This window comes from Anas acuta, chromosome 4 (assembly GCF_963932015.1).
Source record: "Anas acuta chromosome 4, bAnaAcu1.1, whole genome shotgun sequence".
NCBI lineage: Eukaryota > Metazoa > Chordata > Aves > Anseriformes > Anatidae > Anas > Anas acuta.
Window position 1 is genome coordinate 50,275,510 of NC_088982.1, and position 18,197 is coordinate 50,293,706.

The 18,197-nt window shown below is 39.4% G+C and overlaps 1 protein-coding gene across 2 annotated transcripts; it reads right to left on the bottom strand.

The window, feature by feature from the left end:
* Positions 1-1,717: 1,717 nt before the first annotated feature.
* CBR4 (carbonyl reductase 4) lies at positions 1,718-8,828 on the bottom strand. Of its 2 annotated transcripts, none has more exons than XM_068681200.1 (6): positions 8,669-8,828; positions 6,003-6,144; positions 5,342-5,462; positions 4,924-5,060; positions 4,190-4,324; positions 1,718-2,885 (listed from the first exon to the last, which is right to left on the bottom strand). In XM_068681200.1, the coding sequence occupies exons 2-6, from the start codon at positions 6,142-6,144 to the stop codon at positions 2,707-2,709; spliced, it is 714 nt and encodes a 237-aa protein (XP_068537301.1). In that variant the 5' UTR covers positions 8,669-8,828; the 3' UTR covers positions 1,718-2,706. The 2 variants fall into 2 exon arrangements, with proteins under 2 accessions (XP_068537301.1, XP_068537302.1); XM_068681201.1 differs by lacking the exon at positions 1,718-2,885 and adding an exon at positions 2,946-3,079.
* Positions 8,829-18,197: the final 9,369 nt, after the last annotated feature.

Below are 18,197 nucleotides of genomic sequence, written 5' to 3' on the forward strand. Positions count from 1 at the left end.
GCTTTTCAGAACTTCGTAGGCAGAAGGATAACTCGCTTTTAAAGAAGATGTTCCAGAGGGATCTAGGGAACTACAGGCTACTTACCTATTTCTGCACATAGCAAACTGCCAAAAACTGTACTAAGGCACGTAAACAGCAGGATAAACACACCAAGGAAAGTCAGTGTGCCTTTTGCACAGGAAGGTCATGTTTTATAAACATTTTAAGAATTATTCTGAAGACCAAAAGACCATCTGAGTACAGAGATCTAGCTTACACAGCATGCTTGAAATTCTAAAATTCACATTCTCTTGCCAAAACTATTAAAGGTGCTGTGCTGTCAAGAGAAATAGCCATATTAGTAAGTTGCTTAAGGACAGAACTAACAGTCATGCTTTTCTAAGGACATGGATCACCAAAAGAATCCCACAGACACCTACGTTGGGACTAGTAAAGTACAAACTATTTGTAAGATTTCTCAGACAGCAATTTCCGAAGCCAACTAAATACATACATATGTATAAATATATATGTGTGTATATATATATATACATGCACACACACACACTTCTCAGAGTAGTTTTACAAAGTAAACCATGAGAAGGATTATTTCTTTTAAGTAGTTTTCAGTTCTCATTTCCACGTTTGAAGAAAAGAGAAAAAAAAAAGGTCTTTTAAAAATATTATTTTAAAGCTACAACACTTCAGTCTGGTCCTATATCATATTTAGTAACAAAAGTTAAAAAAAAAAAAAACAAACAGTGTGCATTGCAATGTTTTCAGAAAATTATTTAGCAGCATATTGTTAAACTCTTCTAAAGGTATTAATCCAGGTTTTAATCATAAATATAAACTCAGAATGTTATTGCTAATAACTTAATTAACAGTTCCCTTATTAAACAAAATAGTAACAATAATTACAGTCAGGACTCACTAATAGGGAATTATTTTTAGTCTAAGTTTGGTTTCTGGTCAAGATACGTCACACAGATTTAGCTTGTAAAATCCTAAGGAGAGGCATGGGCAGCAGCCAAGTCACTGACAGATGATTGCCTGACTAGTAAAAACAGGAGTCCCAGCTGTCCTTCTTCACCTTCAGCACCCTCTGAAAAAAATCAGCTATTCTCTGACCAGCTCTTCCTATCAAAGAGAAACATAATTAGCAATTATAGTTTTGGTGCAAAGACACGTGAGGTAACTTTTCACAGCGTCTTAACACTACGTCTCATCAGAGAGGTATCAGTAGGACAAGGCCTCCTGAAAGGCCTACCTTTCAGATGCCAAAGTGAGTAACACAACCGACTGTAAAACTCCCTGGAAATAAAACCATTCCTTGTATTATTTCTTAATACATACCTGCTAGAAGCTTGAACATGTGCTGTTTCCTGGCACAATGACAAAATTTCTCAGCTGCACAAATGAAGAAAATGTCAGACTTTAAAGACTCAAAGTTATCGTCGGTGAGATCTCTTCTTTCTGTGCTTCAGTTTGTGCCAAGACGGGAAGTAATTTCAAAAGCTGAACCAACATCTGGATCATGATGCAATGAACACTAGAGCTAAGAGAAGGTCCTAAACCGCATTCACAGTTTTCTTCAGAGAAGATAAAAACATCAATTGCCAAAAATCACTTGATCTCAGTAGAAAAGCCTGAGGTCAACCTTTTGGCAATTTTTCAGTAAGAGAGGAACACTCAAGATCATTTACACTTGAATAATTACCCTGCTTCAAAAGCCGCTTTGAATCAAATAAACAGCTATTTTATTGACTATACATACATATTAAAGAGCATCAACATAACATAGCTGAGCAGAGCATTAAGGAAGATATACAGCGGTGCGCCTTGACTTCACACTTTGGAAGCGATACTTGTTTTCTCAACACGTACTGAGTCAGTGAAAAGACTTTTATGTGGCAAGCCAACCCTGCTCTTCACCAGTGGCCAGCCCAAGTGCCACTGAAACTCAGAATAACACAGAATTAGCAACTCTAGTGACCAATCAACACTCCCTCAATATACTCAAGTGCAACTGAATTAAATAAGTGCTGTACGTACATTTACAAATAGAATTACACAGTTTGTTTTTATAAAAATATATAATTTTTATATATTACATACTATGTATGCATATATAATTACATGCATATAATTAAATCTTCTAAAGGCAATTCAGGTATGATGGAGATCCAGAATCTTCTAGCTTTGTAGTTTCAGTTACAAACAAACAAAAACCAAAGAAAACTCTCTGCTGCTTTGTAAGGCCTGACTGATAAGAATAAAAAATTATACTGTTCACAGTCTAACATCAGCCTACATGAAAAACTTGATTCAGTCATAACTGCCAACCAATACTTGCCCCTGCTCTTTATTAGTCTTTGTGTAACATGATACTTCAGAAGAGTCTCCACTCTATCCCAAATTGGAAAAAAATACTTTATAAAAATATAGCACTTTAAAAATTATCAGGGTGTTATTTAAAAGAACCACCATATCAAAATCAGATCTTTTTAAAATTGTTACGTACACAGACTTCATACTATCAAATGGACTCTTCCAGGCAGCTAAACATACACACCTTACTTTACTCCTGATGATTTATTCCTCTGACTAAAGAGTATCAAGTTAATCACGCATGTGAATCTTTAACTAATTTCCCTCTCATTAATCAGTATATATTTATAGATTATCATCATGACATTTATATAGGTACTTATTCCAGGTAGTATTTAAGTCAGAAGCTGCAAGCCTCCATCTACAATTAAAGTACTCCCTGTAACATAAGGGGACTCTAGAAGAAATAAAACAGCGTGTGCAACTTCATGAGGGTCTCCAAATCTTCCAAGAGGAATTGCTTTCTTCAACTCTTCTTCCTCCAAATGAGCAGTCATCTCTGTGTGAACAAAGCCTAAGAGAGGAAAAGCATTTGAAGAGTTACCTAATCTCCAATTAAATTTCTCCAGTGCATTTTCCCTGAAATCTTCATTCTTCAAAGTCTCAGAACTCAATCCACATCGTTTTAGAGCCACAAACAAATTTTTACCTAACCAATAAAATGTCTTCATTTTGGAAGAACTGATGTAATAATCCAAACACAGAGATCTGTAGAAGTCAATGAAAACATAGAAAAGGTAACTCTAAAATTGGGCTCAAAAACCTTATTTAGTATCACTTTTCTGAAAAACAAAATATAACGTAGGTATGAAATCTCTGGCAAGAAACACCTACAGCTTGCAAGTGTTTCCATTATGTTTTAAAACTTATTCCAGTACTTGCAGAATTTCTATTATAACCCTTATTTCAAGAATATTTCTTTACAATTTTGAAGGACAAATCTTTACAATTTCAGCTATCTGAGGCTCAATATTCCCATTGCTGCATTTCTTTTCTTTATGAAGCTGCAGCATATGTGATCTGATCTGACCTAACTTCTACCTGCCACACAAAATGGGAAGTCTCAGTTTTGCTTTCTACTGTACACCTCTGCCCCTTTACAATGGTTCTGGTCCCTTTTGTGAGCCATTCAACTCCCTAACCAGGAAAGTGTTCTCCCTGCCTAGTTCAGAAGCAGAATTGGTTATGTAGAAATCCGAAAGGCATGACAGCTAGCACAAGGTGAGCAGCAGAATACACAGCACTGAGCAGAGAACATCAAAAAAGACAAAAGAGATTTTTCCTTAAGGGTGATATTTTCCTGGAACAGATTGACTTGTGAAATCACAGCCTCATCCTCACAGAATTTTCTATCCAGACTCTGTTTACTAAAGGGAAAGTCAGGGATACTTTCATGCCAGCTTCACACGGACATTCAAGTCTCTCTAATAACAACAAGCATTCTCTATCAGGACATGAAAGTAGTTATCTGTATATAATTAGTTCTAATACTTCCTTCTGTAAGGATGGCAGGTTTTGAAGGAGGAACAAAGAAAAAAAGCCATTCATTATGTAAGAGTGGATAGAGAACAGGTAGACACATGCTCCCAGATTTCTCAGTGCTCCCTTGAAAAGACTGAAGTTTTTTGTAAAAGAATATATCATACCTTATAAAGCAAACAAACAAGAAATGTACTTACAAAGGTTGATGAAAATCAAAATAATTTATCTTAGATTAAATTCAGATGTAATCTTAGATTACATTAGATCAAATATCCAGCAGTCTTGATGACTAATTATTGCAACAGTCAAGAATTTAGGAACTTCCCAAAAACTAACCTGGAGCAACCACGTTGACTCGAATTTGCTTTCTTGCTACTTCTTTAGCAAGAGCGCGTGAAAATCCAACTACTCCTGCTTTGCTAGCGCTGTATACACTTTGACCGGAGTTGCCTTTAAGTCCTACAACACTTCCTAAAATAAAGGAACATCACAGAAAAGAAAAGATTAAATGACTAATTTGAATGCTTGTTTTAGTTTTAAATTTTGAATGGAAAAGGAGATTACAAGAAAAGGAGTTGAAAGTGTATTACTAAGTGAACTTTATAACCTCTCTCTGGGATAAGCAATCCCTTAATTATCTGTGACTTTTATGAGATGCGTGTATCTATGTTAAGGAACATGTACAAGGAGAGTAAACTGGAAAGCTTTTTAAAAATATCATTGCACAGAAAACAAGAAACCACCGTATTTAATTATTTTTCGTAAGTAGTAACTGGTAGATTTAGCTACTAAAAGAGCTGGTAAAGAATGGTAAAATTAGTTTTTTCAGTAAACTCTTGGGAGTTTATTATTGAAACATGCTGTTTAGCAACATTTAGAAGTTGGTGAAACTAGATAAAAGAGCAATAATTCATAAAGAAAATCTAAAAAAGAAATGCCAAATATAGAATACAAAGAAATACAAAGAAAATAGTCAATTGTAACAAATTACATTCAAGATGTTACACATGACAAACCTTTCTAGAAAACTTGCTCACACAGAATTCCACTGGAATAGACAAGCAACTTACCTATATTAACAATAGCACCTCCTTGTTGTTGAATCATACTTTTTACAGCAGCTTTGCATGTCAACATTGTTCCCAAAAGGTTAGTGTGAATCTGGGATACCATATCTTCAGTCTTGGTTCTCAGTAACAAGCCATCCCTGATAAACAGACCAACAAATATAATTATATACTGGGGGAAGAGGTGGGTGAAAGAAGAGTAGAGGGGGAATTCATGAATTCATAAAGTACAGTGAGAGCTATTATCAGCTGCTAGAATTTTACTTTCATCAGAAACACAATACAGATGAACATCTACTACTGTTTTTCAGATGCTCTTATTAACAACACACTAATTGCAAAAGCCGTATCCATAACTCAGCACCTTACAAGATGACAGTGTGGTCTAGACTTACATATAATCTTGTAACTAATAACTAACCTGTTGATCGCAGCTGCATTAACCAAGTAGTTAATGGGACCTAATTTCCTCTGCATCTCCTCAAAAGTATTTTGGACTTCTTGTTCTTTGGATACATCACAGCTAAGAGCCAGATGTCCTGCTGTACTGAAATAAAGGCACATGATAATAACAGCAAAAGAAGGTGAATCATTCATAAATCTTCTTAAGAATTTATAAACTCAATTGAAAAAAACAGATGTGGAACTAGTTATAACACAAGGAACCCATTCCATCTTCAGAGAATTAAATAGGCACAATTTTCAAGTACTATGTTGATTGGCTACATGACAACAGCATACAGTATTTTTGCCCTCCTGAAGTCAGCATGAGCTGATTGGTCTAGGTTCTGACTTGGTCAGGAGCCATGGATGAGACTGTTCACACCAACTCCCTGTTGAGACCTTGAATATTTCCTTGAATCTTAACTATTCCACCGGCAAGATATGAATTGTAACATACTTAACTTTCCCACAGAATATTGCAAAAACAAAATTGTACTGATATAACTCCCTCCCCCTACCAGTCTCTCAGCCTTTGTTTTCATCTAGTTAAATAAAAAGGTTTATTTAATGATTAACCACTTTCACAAGTTACCTAAGCATTTGACAGTGAAGAAATTATTACAAAGCAGCATACATACCACCAAGACTACGTGCAGTAGTTTGGGCCACTTCCAGATTTCTAGCAATAATCGCCAGGCGGCAGCCTTTCTGTGCCAATAATTCTGCAACAGCTTTTCCTATTCCTCGGGATCCTCCAAAAATGGCGCAAACCTTGCCCATCTTCAAAAATAATTCATAAATTACAAATCAAACTTGAATTTGAGGTCCAATATTGCAGAGGACAAACAATATTATTGCCAGTATCATGACCCTTACTATTTTGCAGCATTTTTAAAGACTGCATTATAAAATCAGTGATTTTAAAAATTTTATTCACCAAAAAAATAAAAAGCTGAACTAAATTAGGCACCATGTCTACAAATGCAAGAAATTCTTAAACATTTCTGAACTAGTGATAAAAATGCACATAATCTAGTATTCTAATACTAGTGTTATGATAACTCCAATTTAGTTGAAGAAATATGTGATTTATCTATCTAAAGGCCATAATGCAACAATTGGCTGTTTATTCAAAGCCAACATACCAGTTGTAACTACATGTATATTGCTCTTGCACTATTCTGGTACTAAAGGTGTTTAGCCTCAAGGTCTCACTCCATCCTATCCATCTGTGCTAGACACCCAAACCACGATTACTTGTGCATGACTTGATAATGATATATTTACACCAGGTTAACACTAAGTTACACTACTAAGTTACTAAAGCTATGCTTAACCACTAACCTTAGGTTTTGTTTGTTTTCCTTCTACTTTTGACAAAAGCAAATGCTTTTTGAGATGTGAAATGACTCTGAAATAGGTAGCTCAGGTATCTAGGCAGGACTGTAAGACAAAAGTACTCCTATAGAATGAAGTATGTTTTTTCTGCAACCTCCAGTACCCAATCAGCTGTTTAGGGACTTCCTGAGCCAAAGGCAGAATCTAAGTAATAGTCATGAAGCTCTTTTCCATATATTTGAATAAATCCATTTTGAACCCAATCATACTTTGTCTCCATAACATCCTGAGGCAACAAGTTTCATTATTTGTGGAAAAGTACTTTGTTTTGTTCTTAAATTTCTTTCTGATTAGTGAATGCTCTGCTTTTCTCTCTTATCTTCCCCCTTCTGCTCATAACTTGAGTCTATGTACACTTCTGCATATTACCTTAATTCCTATATCCTCTTCCAGGTTTACTTAGCTACTCTTATGCACATGGAAGCCACTAACAGACTGCCCAAGCTCACTAATCCTGTCACCCTACCCTTTGCCTTATTTAGTTCTATTATGCCCTTTTTTATGTGTGATAACTATAATCACACACAGTATTAAACATACATGAACACAGTCAGCTCCTACAATGGCATGATAATTTTGGTCTTCTGTGACCAAAACTTGCCTGAAGGAGCTGTCAGTCCTTTTCTATAACAGAAAAGGAAAATCCAAGTGCCTGGAATCAACCCATGCATCCCCTTCCCAGCTGGCAAATTTAAATTGGCCTCCTAGGAGCAGGAAGAGGACTAATACTTGTGCCTCAGAGGGGAGCCCTTTCAAAAGAATACACACAAAAAGACCTGCTGTGTGTAGGCAATTCCTCGTCTGTCATGACGGATCTATTCTTTTGCAGAACTATCCACACAGACTCTTGCAAGTTCTTGCCTGACTGTTGCAACAATGTGGTACTAGGATTCTCTTCTTCCTCCATATTTTGTTCTTACCAGCACTGAACACACCTACTCTCTTATTTTTATTTAAAACCTGGAATAATACAAGTTGGAAAGGATCTTTGGAAGTCACTTTGTCTAACTCCTCCACCCACATGCACAATGTCAACTTAGGTCAAGTCGATCAGGGCCTTATCCAGTTGAGCTCTGAAGGGTAATCATAAGTGTGAAAAAAATCACAGCAAATCTTGAGCGTTGCCTTAATCAGCGTACGGTACCTCTGCAACTCTTCAGAATCAGTTTTGGGGTTAGTTTCAGTGAGCCATCGCATGCTATTTATAAATGCTGTCAGACCTGTATGTATGCTCCTTTCTCTGAATAGGCTTAGGTGTACAGGCCCCTAAAAGCTATCAGTGCAAATGAAGGTGCCACGAATTGTTCTGTGCTGAGGAGACTGCCTCTAAAATCTACCGTTCTGCCCTTCCTCTTCTCTGTGAGAAAGGGAAAAGCCCGGTGATTCTAGTGTTTCCAGAAATACTCGGTCTCTTTGTGCATTAACCAGGTATTTACAGGGGGAGCACGTAAGCCTAGCTGCAACGAAACAACATACAATCTGTGTTTTTTTTTTTTTAAAAAAAAAAAAAGAAAGAAAGAAAAGCCATACACCTTCTCTGGACTTTGACTTGGGCGAAAAACCCGCAGCGAGATGAGTAACGCGACACTCCCTCGCGGGCAGGCTCTCCCCTCCCGCCGAGCCCTTTTTTAAAACTTTATTTTTTTTGCTTTTATTGCGGCCGGTGAGGAGACGTCCTCTCTGCGCACCCCTCTTCGCCCCGCCCCGCGCGCCCCAACGGTCCCTAACGGCCGCCAACGGCCCCTAACGGTCACCGCCAGGGGGCGCCCGCGCGCAGCCATGCCTGCCACAGCGCGGCGGGCGGCAGCAGCCGGCGCCCCCCCTCCCTTTCTCCCTCCCTCCGTCCCTCCCTCCGCCGGCCGCGGAGGCGCCGTGGCGGCTGCCGGGCGCCCGGCTGCGCGCTCACCTCCCCGGGGCGTGGCGGCGCGGCTGGGCGCCGGGGTAGGGCGGGGGCTCCGCGACGCGGCTGCCGGCGCGGCCCGGCCCGGCGCTCAAGATGGAGCCCGCGGGGCGTAGCGGAGCCGCCCGCCTGCCCGCCCGGCGCGGGGCACGCCGGGAGCTGTAGTCCCCGTGAGGCGGCGGCGGTGCCACGGTGGCAGGGCGGGACCGGGCGGTGTGAGGGGGAAGCGGCGCCCGCTCCTGCCGCTGCGTGGCTGGCCCCAGTCGCACCCTTCAGGGAGCTGTGGCCACAGGGCCAGGGTTTTATTCGTAGCTCATCTTTATTACTGAAGGTTTTCCTTTTTTGCCCCCACAGTATCCAGAATTTCCGCACGGACTGAACACTCTCATCGTGCCCAAACCGCTTAGGCGCACTTATCCCACAAATATGTGAGCAAATCTCGCTCTTGAGAAACGTAATTCACTGTACCTGAGAGAAAAGTTACGTCAAAAAGAAAAACAACACACCGCCCCCCTCAGGCTGGCGCAGGGCTCCAGCCCGACCCCGGGCACTGGCCCCTCCTGCAGTGGACTTTGGCCTTAAAAGATTTCCACCACGATCTCCGTCTCTCCTGCGATCGCTCACTTCCCTCCATACACCCGACTCCTCACTCCAGGAGGGCACTGCCACGGAGGGCACCAGCCTTTCCTTCTCCACCTATCAACAGTCCTAACTTTGCTCGTTCTGCCTCGCATACTCTCATCCCTGCTCCCATTCACTACGTGTTTATATACACTGCACAATAATACCTATGGCAATAACTTCAAGAATTTATAATTTCAATAATTTATCATGCAACAGCCTCTTTGGATATTCCTCCTATTGTTGGTGAAAAGTATTTTTGATAAGTATTTCTCAGCAAATGTAACTAGGCTTTAGTTCATAAACATAAACTCCTGTCAGCATTCAGACTAAGAGCAAAAAGTTATAAACAGCCAAGATTTCTAGATTTCCGTCATATTATGAAGTTATTCCTGCCCTAATATATCACTAACCACAATATCGGTTACTGAATGGACACCTGTGAATTGTTGCCCACTTCGGTCCTGTGATATGGCCTCCTGGAAATTCACTGTGTCTACTCATATTTCTGTTCAGTGCACTGTATTTACTGTGTCGCCAGGTTTGTTTTGTTGGGGAAAGGAAAGAAAGTGGGATGTTGGGAGATGATGACAGGGAGAAGGGAGTGAACAGAGTCAGAAAGAAGAGGAAGGATATTAAATGTGGAAAGATTTTCCATAGTGATTTGAACTGAACTCTATGAGATACAGATAACTAAAGCTCTACACTGCAGGAGTAGCAACACAGTTAATAAGCAACATGACTTGATCGTTCACCTGCCTTCCCTTTATAAGCTCTAAGAAGAACTAAGAAGAACTTATAGAAGCAAAAGCTTTACTTTGTGAACACAGTAATTAGTCCTCAGACCTGAGACACATGAAAGTGAAATACTTCCATGATTCCTAATATCTGCTTAGAAATATGTAACATTTGTGAATAGGAGGATACCAAAGGCTGCTTGAAGCAGGAAACTGAAGGCATATCCACAAACATTAAGCCATTTTTATAACCTCCTATTTTAGCAGGATTGTTCATTACAGGACTATTTGCAAGGTTAACCCTAATGAGGCACAGATTTACCGACTGCAGGAATACCAGCTTAATGTGGCACATCTTCTTACTGACAGAAAATAGCACGTCAAGGGACTGTGCAGTCATCCCGCCACAACTGCAAATGGATGTGATCCGAACCATAAGGACTTCTGGCAGAACTTCAGCTGATGATTTGCCAGCAATGAGTGTTGAACATGGTCCATAATAAATAGCAACTGTGATAGTGATAGTGACAATCACTCATATCTCATACACTGCTCACCTCCTTTATCTTCACCAGTATTATAGGAAATGTCAAAGACAATATTCTTTACAGCTGTTACCCATTTTGCAGCCCGAAACACATACAGTAACACTTGGAGCACTTTCAAGGAACTCAATTCCCAACATTCAATTTTCTCCATCAGATTGCCCTAAATAAATCTAGTTTCATATCTCATCTCCTCACAGAAATACTTTGGTGTCATTTAATCTTGCTCATGTATTACAGAGCAGCTGAAGACTTCATCTCCTTGTGAGATACAGAAGCCCATAACATTGTATTTCCTTCCAATGACTGAGCATTAGAGTAGTAAATCATAATAATACCAATCAGCTGGCTTAATGAGGTAGGAGGTAGGTTATTAAAAATGAGAAGAGGTATTTTTAGATGATTGCTAGTGCCATTTCTTAATTTATCTATCACAGTATTTTCCTTCAAAAATTAGCAGAAGCGATTAGCATTCTTGAAAAGAATTAACTATTGCTCACTCTAGACTATGTCAGATCAAGTGATGGCTGATTATATAAAACACATGCCTTATTTCAACAGTTTTAATCTGTAATCATTTTTCATAGGTATTGATTTTCAGGAGCACGGTTTATTACAAGATTGTCCTAGCAGTCCAACATATTTTCCTAGCTCCCCAAGAGGCCCAGTAAGCACACCTGCCCAGCCACATTTGGATTGCTGTTAGTATTACAGCAATTTAGGATGGCACAAGCTACTATCCTGAAATCTCAGAAAGAAATTTTATGAATCATATATATTTACAGTTATTCATTTTATAAAATAATTAAATATTTACTGCAAAGTGAGTGAAAAGAGCAATTTAGAAGATCAGTCTAGAAGGTTTGTCTTTTATGTGATGCAGGCTGATGCAACTGTAGGATGCTACAGGAGTCTGAGCTGTTTTTCCAGAACAGGAAAATTTCACACACATATAAGTATTTTATTTTTATCCTCACCTGCCTAAACGTTCTCTATAAGGTTTTGTATCATTTCTATACTGAACATACAAAATATACTACATACTACAGTGGCAGATTATCCCCAGCCTTCCGTGGACAAGCTCCCCTTTCTGCCAGAGTTCAACTTCCCTTCATCCAGTTTCTTCACATTGTGTTTATACTTGAATGCAGGACATGCAGGACATGTCCCTCAGACCATCCAAGTTCTTTCAATAGACACAAAAGTCATATACCACTGTTTGAGTAGGGTACATTTCTTCAGGGAACTATAGATTTGCCAAAAAGTCACTTCCGAAGGGCACTGAAAAAAAAAAAAAAAAGAAAAAAAAAAAAAAGAGAGAGAGAACTTGAAGGTTAGCTTTTCAGAGAATTACTGAACTGAAACACCGAATATTCTGAGGAGATTCAAGGTAGCATTTCCTCCCTGATTGTCTCAGCTTAGCTACTAAGCCAGAGAAGATACGTAAGTGATGACAAAACATTTATCAGAGACTTTGCTATTTCTGAAAACAAGATAGCTGGCTTCTCCTTACAGCTGATTCTGTGCAGCAAGAGGGTCATCAGGCATGACTTTCTAAGATGTATCTGCAGCTCCAACCAACCTGAACTGGAATTGTGAAGTCGATTGCTTTCCATTGTTTCTTTCTTCTACATGATTCTTCCCTTTGTGTTTTTCTCTCTTCCTGCTACACAGAAGGATAAAGAACGCTTTTCTTTCTGTCTTACAGGAAGAAGTGTCATCTTTATCACCTGCAAATCATATTTTTTTCCATAATATTGCTCACAGACTGCAGATTTTCAAGCAAAATTGCCCAAATCTTGACTTCATTGACTACCACTGCATAATACAACGTTTCATCGTGCACACAGATCACGATTATTTTAGGCAACTTATACAAGTGGGAAACGTTTCTGCAGTGTGCAATGTTTACATAGCAGAACTCATTCCTGTTTACTTCATCAAATCATCATTCAATTTGAGGATGCCTTTCATAAACAATTATTCTGCTCTAATAGTAACAAGCAACACATTTGCTTTGCAGACACCTCAGTGTAGCACTCCTGTCAACATTAGTTGTCTGTCATGTGCTCTAAAGTGTTTAAAAAAAAAAAATATGGCATGCCATCTGGCTCCCAAACGCTCATTAAATCCATTGGAATATGAATGTTTAAGGAAGCTGTGATCACATGATGCCCACCACTTATATATATATATTTATTTGTCAATACAAGCAAGAAAAAAAATGAAGTGGTTAAATTATTATTTTTTTTTAAATAATTTAACTTCTTACAATTAAGAATGTGCCAGCCATTGCAGAGCACAAAGACAGATGACAGACCCTATTCCCAGGAGTCTGTGGTCCAATTTTATTTCCCAAGGGACATGAAAAGGGAAGAAAAACTAGCAGGGGAATGGGAAACTCAGGCAATAGACTATTTAGGTTGCTAAGAGGAAGGACGTTCTTATGAACTGCAATTCAGAGGTTGTGCTACAAATTTCTTTTAAGACTTGCCAAGCCACTTACGTTCAGAGAAGAAAAAATCTGTAAGTTCTCCCATCTTTAATTGAGGCTAACGGTTACCAACTTCCCCTCTTGACATAGCCCCTGGAAAAGATATTGTATATTCTACAATTTTTGTCTTTTTTTTTTTTTCTCTCCTGTGGAAGCACTTCTAGGCCTTACTGTAGAAAGAGAACTACACCTGGAAAAAAAATGAATTAATAGATCCAGGCCTTAGGCCCTATTTGGAGACTATAATTAATTTTTAATGGGAAACATAAATAGGTTAGGGAAGGCTAGGGAAGTAACCAAAAAAAAAATGAGCACTAGAGAAAAGTTTAATAGTAGCTCAGTATTTCCTGCAATTTTTCAAATAAGATTTATCCTTTTTACTAAACATTGCAACATAGCTAGACTTCCATTTTCTGGTGCTTAAAAAAAAGGGGGGGTGGTGGCAATGTATTTTTAGATTTAAAAGCTGTTAAATATATGTAAATAAATTATCTGATAAATAAGTGTTAAGCAATTCTACTTATGACATATTGGTACACAGCCTTGTAACACTGATGCAAGAGAAAAGAACAAGCTGTGATCTTGCAGAGAACAGCCCAGGGAGTATAGAAAAGGAGAAACCAGATAACCAAATGGGCTGAGAATGGAAAAACACTATGTCCTCATCCAGTACACAGCAGGACTACGTCTCCTGCATAACACGTGGACTAGGTGGGTAGACTCTCTGTTGTGAGAACTGGGTAACGTTGTACCGAGGCTGACCTTATCCAGCCTCTCTGCATTTTGTTCAACTCAATGCATAGCTATTTTTAGTGGCAGAACTCTGCATAATGTTTTATAACCCATTTTGGCTGTAATGCTACATGCAGTTGCGACATCCTTCGTAGCTGTAATCAATCTAGGCTGCCTATTTTGTTAAGCAGTTGGGGAAAAAAAGATACATGGGGAAATAAATAGGGCACTGAATACCCCTATTTGGATGTAAAAGGAAGCCTTTTGCTCTAAGACTTCTGTACCTGGACGCTCAGAAATTATGACAAAAACAAGTCAGTTAATGAGGGAGGTGGGGTGGGGTGGAGCTTGCAAGCAAACAGAAACGCTGCCACGCTCTTCTGTTTTGCCATCTGGAACTGCACAACACAGCAGGAGGTTCCAAAACAAGATTCTTGTAAGTTAATAAATCTGTTATGCTGACAGGAGGGTCATTCTGTTTCTGATAAGACAGACTGCTCCCCGAGGGATGAGAAAACCCATGTATGTGGAATTAGTGTGCACTGTCTGTGCCAGCAAATTTATGTGAATGAGACAAGCCAGTGCCAGGCAGCCATTCCTAATGAACAGCTCTTGCCATGTGAGGGGCAGCCATGCAGAGAGATTCATGTGATGATAGAATGGATACGCTGTACAGAGCAGGGCACGGTAGGTATTCTACTTGTGGTAACTCAAAAAGCAGCATAAATTTGAATATCTTTACACCAGCTGAGAAATCACATCTGCCACTAATATTAACTGTTTCTGCATATTTTATCAACCCAACAAGTAAATTACCAGTTCATTTTTCTGTCAAAATAATAATAATAAAAAAAAAAAACATACAGGATAATATTCTCCCTAACAGTGTCTGCATTCTAGGCATTTCCAAATTCACAAGAATTATACTCACGTGTGACTGAAAAATGCAAAACACAAAGCCCAGTTCTACCATCTAACTAAAGCTCACTTACAGTAACGTTAATGTTTGTATCTCCCATGCCTCTAAACGTAATTGTTTCATAAGTAGGAATTTTCTAGTTTTATTTATAATATAAATGCATTATGCAAGTCATAAACAAGTAGATAAACAGTATCTAAGTAAAGCAAAGATCATCAGCCTGGATCACAGCTCCATTCTACAGCCCCGCTTTCTGTAATAAAATCCATTCATTCCGCTACAGCATGATTCAGTTCTTTCAGAAGAGCACACACATTAACATGTAAATGTTGAACTAAGACAACTACAGCCATACAAATAGTAATGGCACAGCATTCATCCATGTATCTTCCTTTGGAAAACAAGGCATTGCGATGCTACAGGTCCTCATTTCTTTTTACAGCATCATTTGAAAGGCAGCTCTTTCCTTTCAGACACAGGCTACACATTCACCTTGATTTTCACACCTTTAGCACATCCTGTATAAGCACAGGTCTTTTAGTTAATAAGGTGTGCAGCCATTCAATTTCTAGGTACAGTAATTGTCAGATTATTTGCAACCCTTCCTGCAGCTAATACCTAGCACTGATATCAGTACCAATCCCAGAATTAGTGCTCCCTTGGCTGATAATGCTGCTTTTGGAAGTCTTCCTCCCTCTGTGGCCCCCAACTAGTTTGCTCGTAAGGCAAGGTGTCATTTATCTCACCCTTTCCTTTCCCAAAGCCAATCCTCTCCTTTTTAAAAAGTGCAAAGAAAGGAGAAAAAGAAAAGCACATGTACAGTGTCGCACCCTTCAGCCCTTTGGACATATTTAATGTGGCAAGCCAAGAATTATTCCTAAAACCCAGACGATAAAAGCTGCAATGAAATAAACCAGATTTTGATTACCCTGAAATTAAGGAGGTTCCCACATCTCTTTTAGTAAAAAGGCCTCTCTCTCCCATCTCTGACTTTTACATGTTCATTGTTCCAGTTATCGGTACAGATAATGCTCAACTTGCTTTTCCTCCACAGCTGGGGTAAGTAGCTCTCCCAGGTATCACAGGTGTCCTCTTCCTGCCACCAAAACCAAACCCGTGCACCTTCATTACATGTCTGATACAATGCCTAGCTTACACCTAGCACTTCATTTCTTTTCCTCCAAAAGAAAGCATTTGCCCTCTTAATTTCTAACTCTACATCTGTAAATTTATCATCACTGTAAATTTCTCATCACAGTTTTCCAGAACTAGTGACAGGAGACTCCACATGACTAACGTTGGACGTGCACAAACAGATTGAAATTATTGTCAGCATTGCCAGGATTTCTTGGAACAAGCCTTGATCCATGTGTTGTGCTGCCCAATTACAGCAACTGAAGGCCTTTGCTCTGAACTCGCTTTCAGTGGAGACACGCACTGCTCTCAACATGCGTGTCAGCAGACTGTTTTCAATACCCAGTTGGTGAAAGTGTCTGGGATTATTTGCTTAAGCACGGTCCAAGGCATAATTTAAGTCCCTGATTCAGCAAAACTCACAAGCACCTGAAACTCCCTCTGAAGTCAGTGAAGCTTTAGTGCATACACCAAAGGATTACACCAAAGACAGCCATGGTGACTAATGCATAACATGAGAGGAAGGGAAAGAGTATTCTAGGCCAATTCAGTCGACCATGACCATTAAATCTCAAAGTGGAAAATAGAAAACATTCCTGGAGATCTCCAAAGTGCTGTAGTTTCCCCTCATATTTAAACATTAAAGCACCCAAGAAATCAATTTTAGGATTGAAATGTCAATTGGACTTATTCTTGCTGGTTTAGAAATGTATAAATAACTTCTATTTGTACGTAACTTTGCATTCATTTTCCTAGAACCAGATGCTTCACACCACTTTATTTCTGGGATGGTCCAGACAGAGAAAAACTTACTCAGTAAAACACCTCATCACACATTTAACTATCAAGACCATGCTTAAATCCATTCCTGTTCTGTAAAGTGCTTAACGTTTTTTTGTTTGCTTTTTTGTTTAATCAGAGTCCAACGCACTTAATCCTTTCTGAAATGAAGGCCTAGGAGGTTAAATGCGAGAAAGCAGAGAAAGAGGTGGTTGGGCATAACATCAGGCTACGTTATAATTAGCCACTAGACATACTAGTTCTGGCTGTAAAAAAGTAATTTGAAGTTATAAGCAAGATATTACATTCATGCCTTAGGGACCTCTTTTATACTTGGAATCACAAATTCAGCATCCAATCTCTGCTCCCAAAGCATTTGATTGTGTCACTGAATATAGCAAAAATACAGCATAGTCCAGCTATAAGCTAACATAAAGTTGTCAATACTTTCTATTTATGTTATTTCAAATGCCTGACAAACTGGCAGCTTTTAAGAAAAAAAAAAAAAAAAAAACCTTCAACCAGAAGTTGACCAGAATCTAGTATTTGCCCTTGAAGAAACTACCCAACTTTTCAAAATGCTGCTTTTCACAAGATTTTAGAAGAGAAAATACACAGATATATGCGGACAGATCTTCAGGCTCACACACAGACAACAAAGAAGAGTTACAGCCTCTGCTGGCACTATCTGACGTTCAAGTCCAAAAAACCCCAAAAGCACAGGTTCGCTAGTTTTTCCTCTAAGCTAACTCTTGTACTTGACAGAAGATACCTCTTGTACTGGCGGATTTAGCCATTACTCAATGAAAAGGGGGCTGTAGTGTAATTAAATCACAGCTGTGCGAGTATGCTCTATTACTGTCAGCTACGAGAGTGTGATACTTCACAGTCAAAACCAAACCTGTTACACAGATCAGCAAAAGCAGTAAGAGAGCAGATGGAAAAATTCCCACATCATCCTGTTCATCAGTAACACGCTTCAGCTGAGCCTACACAACAAAGGTTTGCCAACATAAATACATCGCACTGCAAAGACAGGCGCAACCTATTGATTGATCTTTTCCCACCAGCACAACCTCTGAAAAGATGTGACTGCTCTGGGAGCAGACAGCTTTCACAGCTTGGTTCAGCCATCTGAGGATGTTGAGCAGCTCCACCACCAAGTCGTGCCATGGTCCCGGACTGCACCTGCACTCAGGCAATCTGGCAACGGAGCTGTCAGCACAGGGGCCCTGCTGGGAAGAAGAGGCCTCACAGACACGTAAGCAGTGAGGTTCTGTTGTGGTCCTCATCTCCCAGACATCCAAACACTTGGTCAGATCCAGTAACGAACCACACCGCCCTACTGTGGGAGAGGAGTACTGGCATCTTTACTAAGGGACAGCTTAGTGACAAAAACATAAAAAAGAAAAAATTGAAGCTAAACCAGACAATGTTTCACCGATCTCTAATTACAGGGCTCTTTCTCCTCCCACCCATTCCCACTGGGGCAGAGTAAAGATTGGCAAGGCATCAGTCAAAGAGAACTGCAGCAACTTTCCCATTCTCGGAAACCGATCCTGTGTTCAAGAGA

What these genes read in the sequence shown, in the direction of transcription:
- CBR4 (XM_068681200.1), bottom strand. Translation starts at nt 6,144, where the DNA reads ATGGGCAAGGTTTGCGCCATTTTTGGAGGATCCCGAGGAATAGGAAAA. An exon ending in TACTGCACGTAGTCTTGGTG is followed by an intron (nt 5,463 to 6,002) that starts GTATGTATGCTG and finishes ATTTCAGTACAG; the next exon opens with CAGGACATCTGGCTCTTAGC. An exon ending in AGGTGCTATTGTTAATATAG is followed by an intron (nt 4,325 to 4,923) that starts GTAAGTTGCTTG and finishes CCTTTATTTTAG; the next exon opens with GAAGTGTTGTAGGACTTAAA.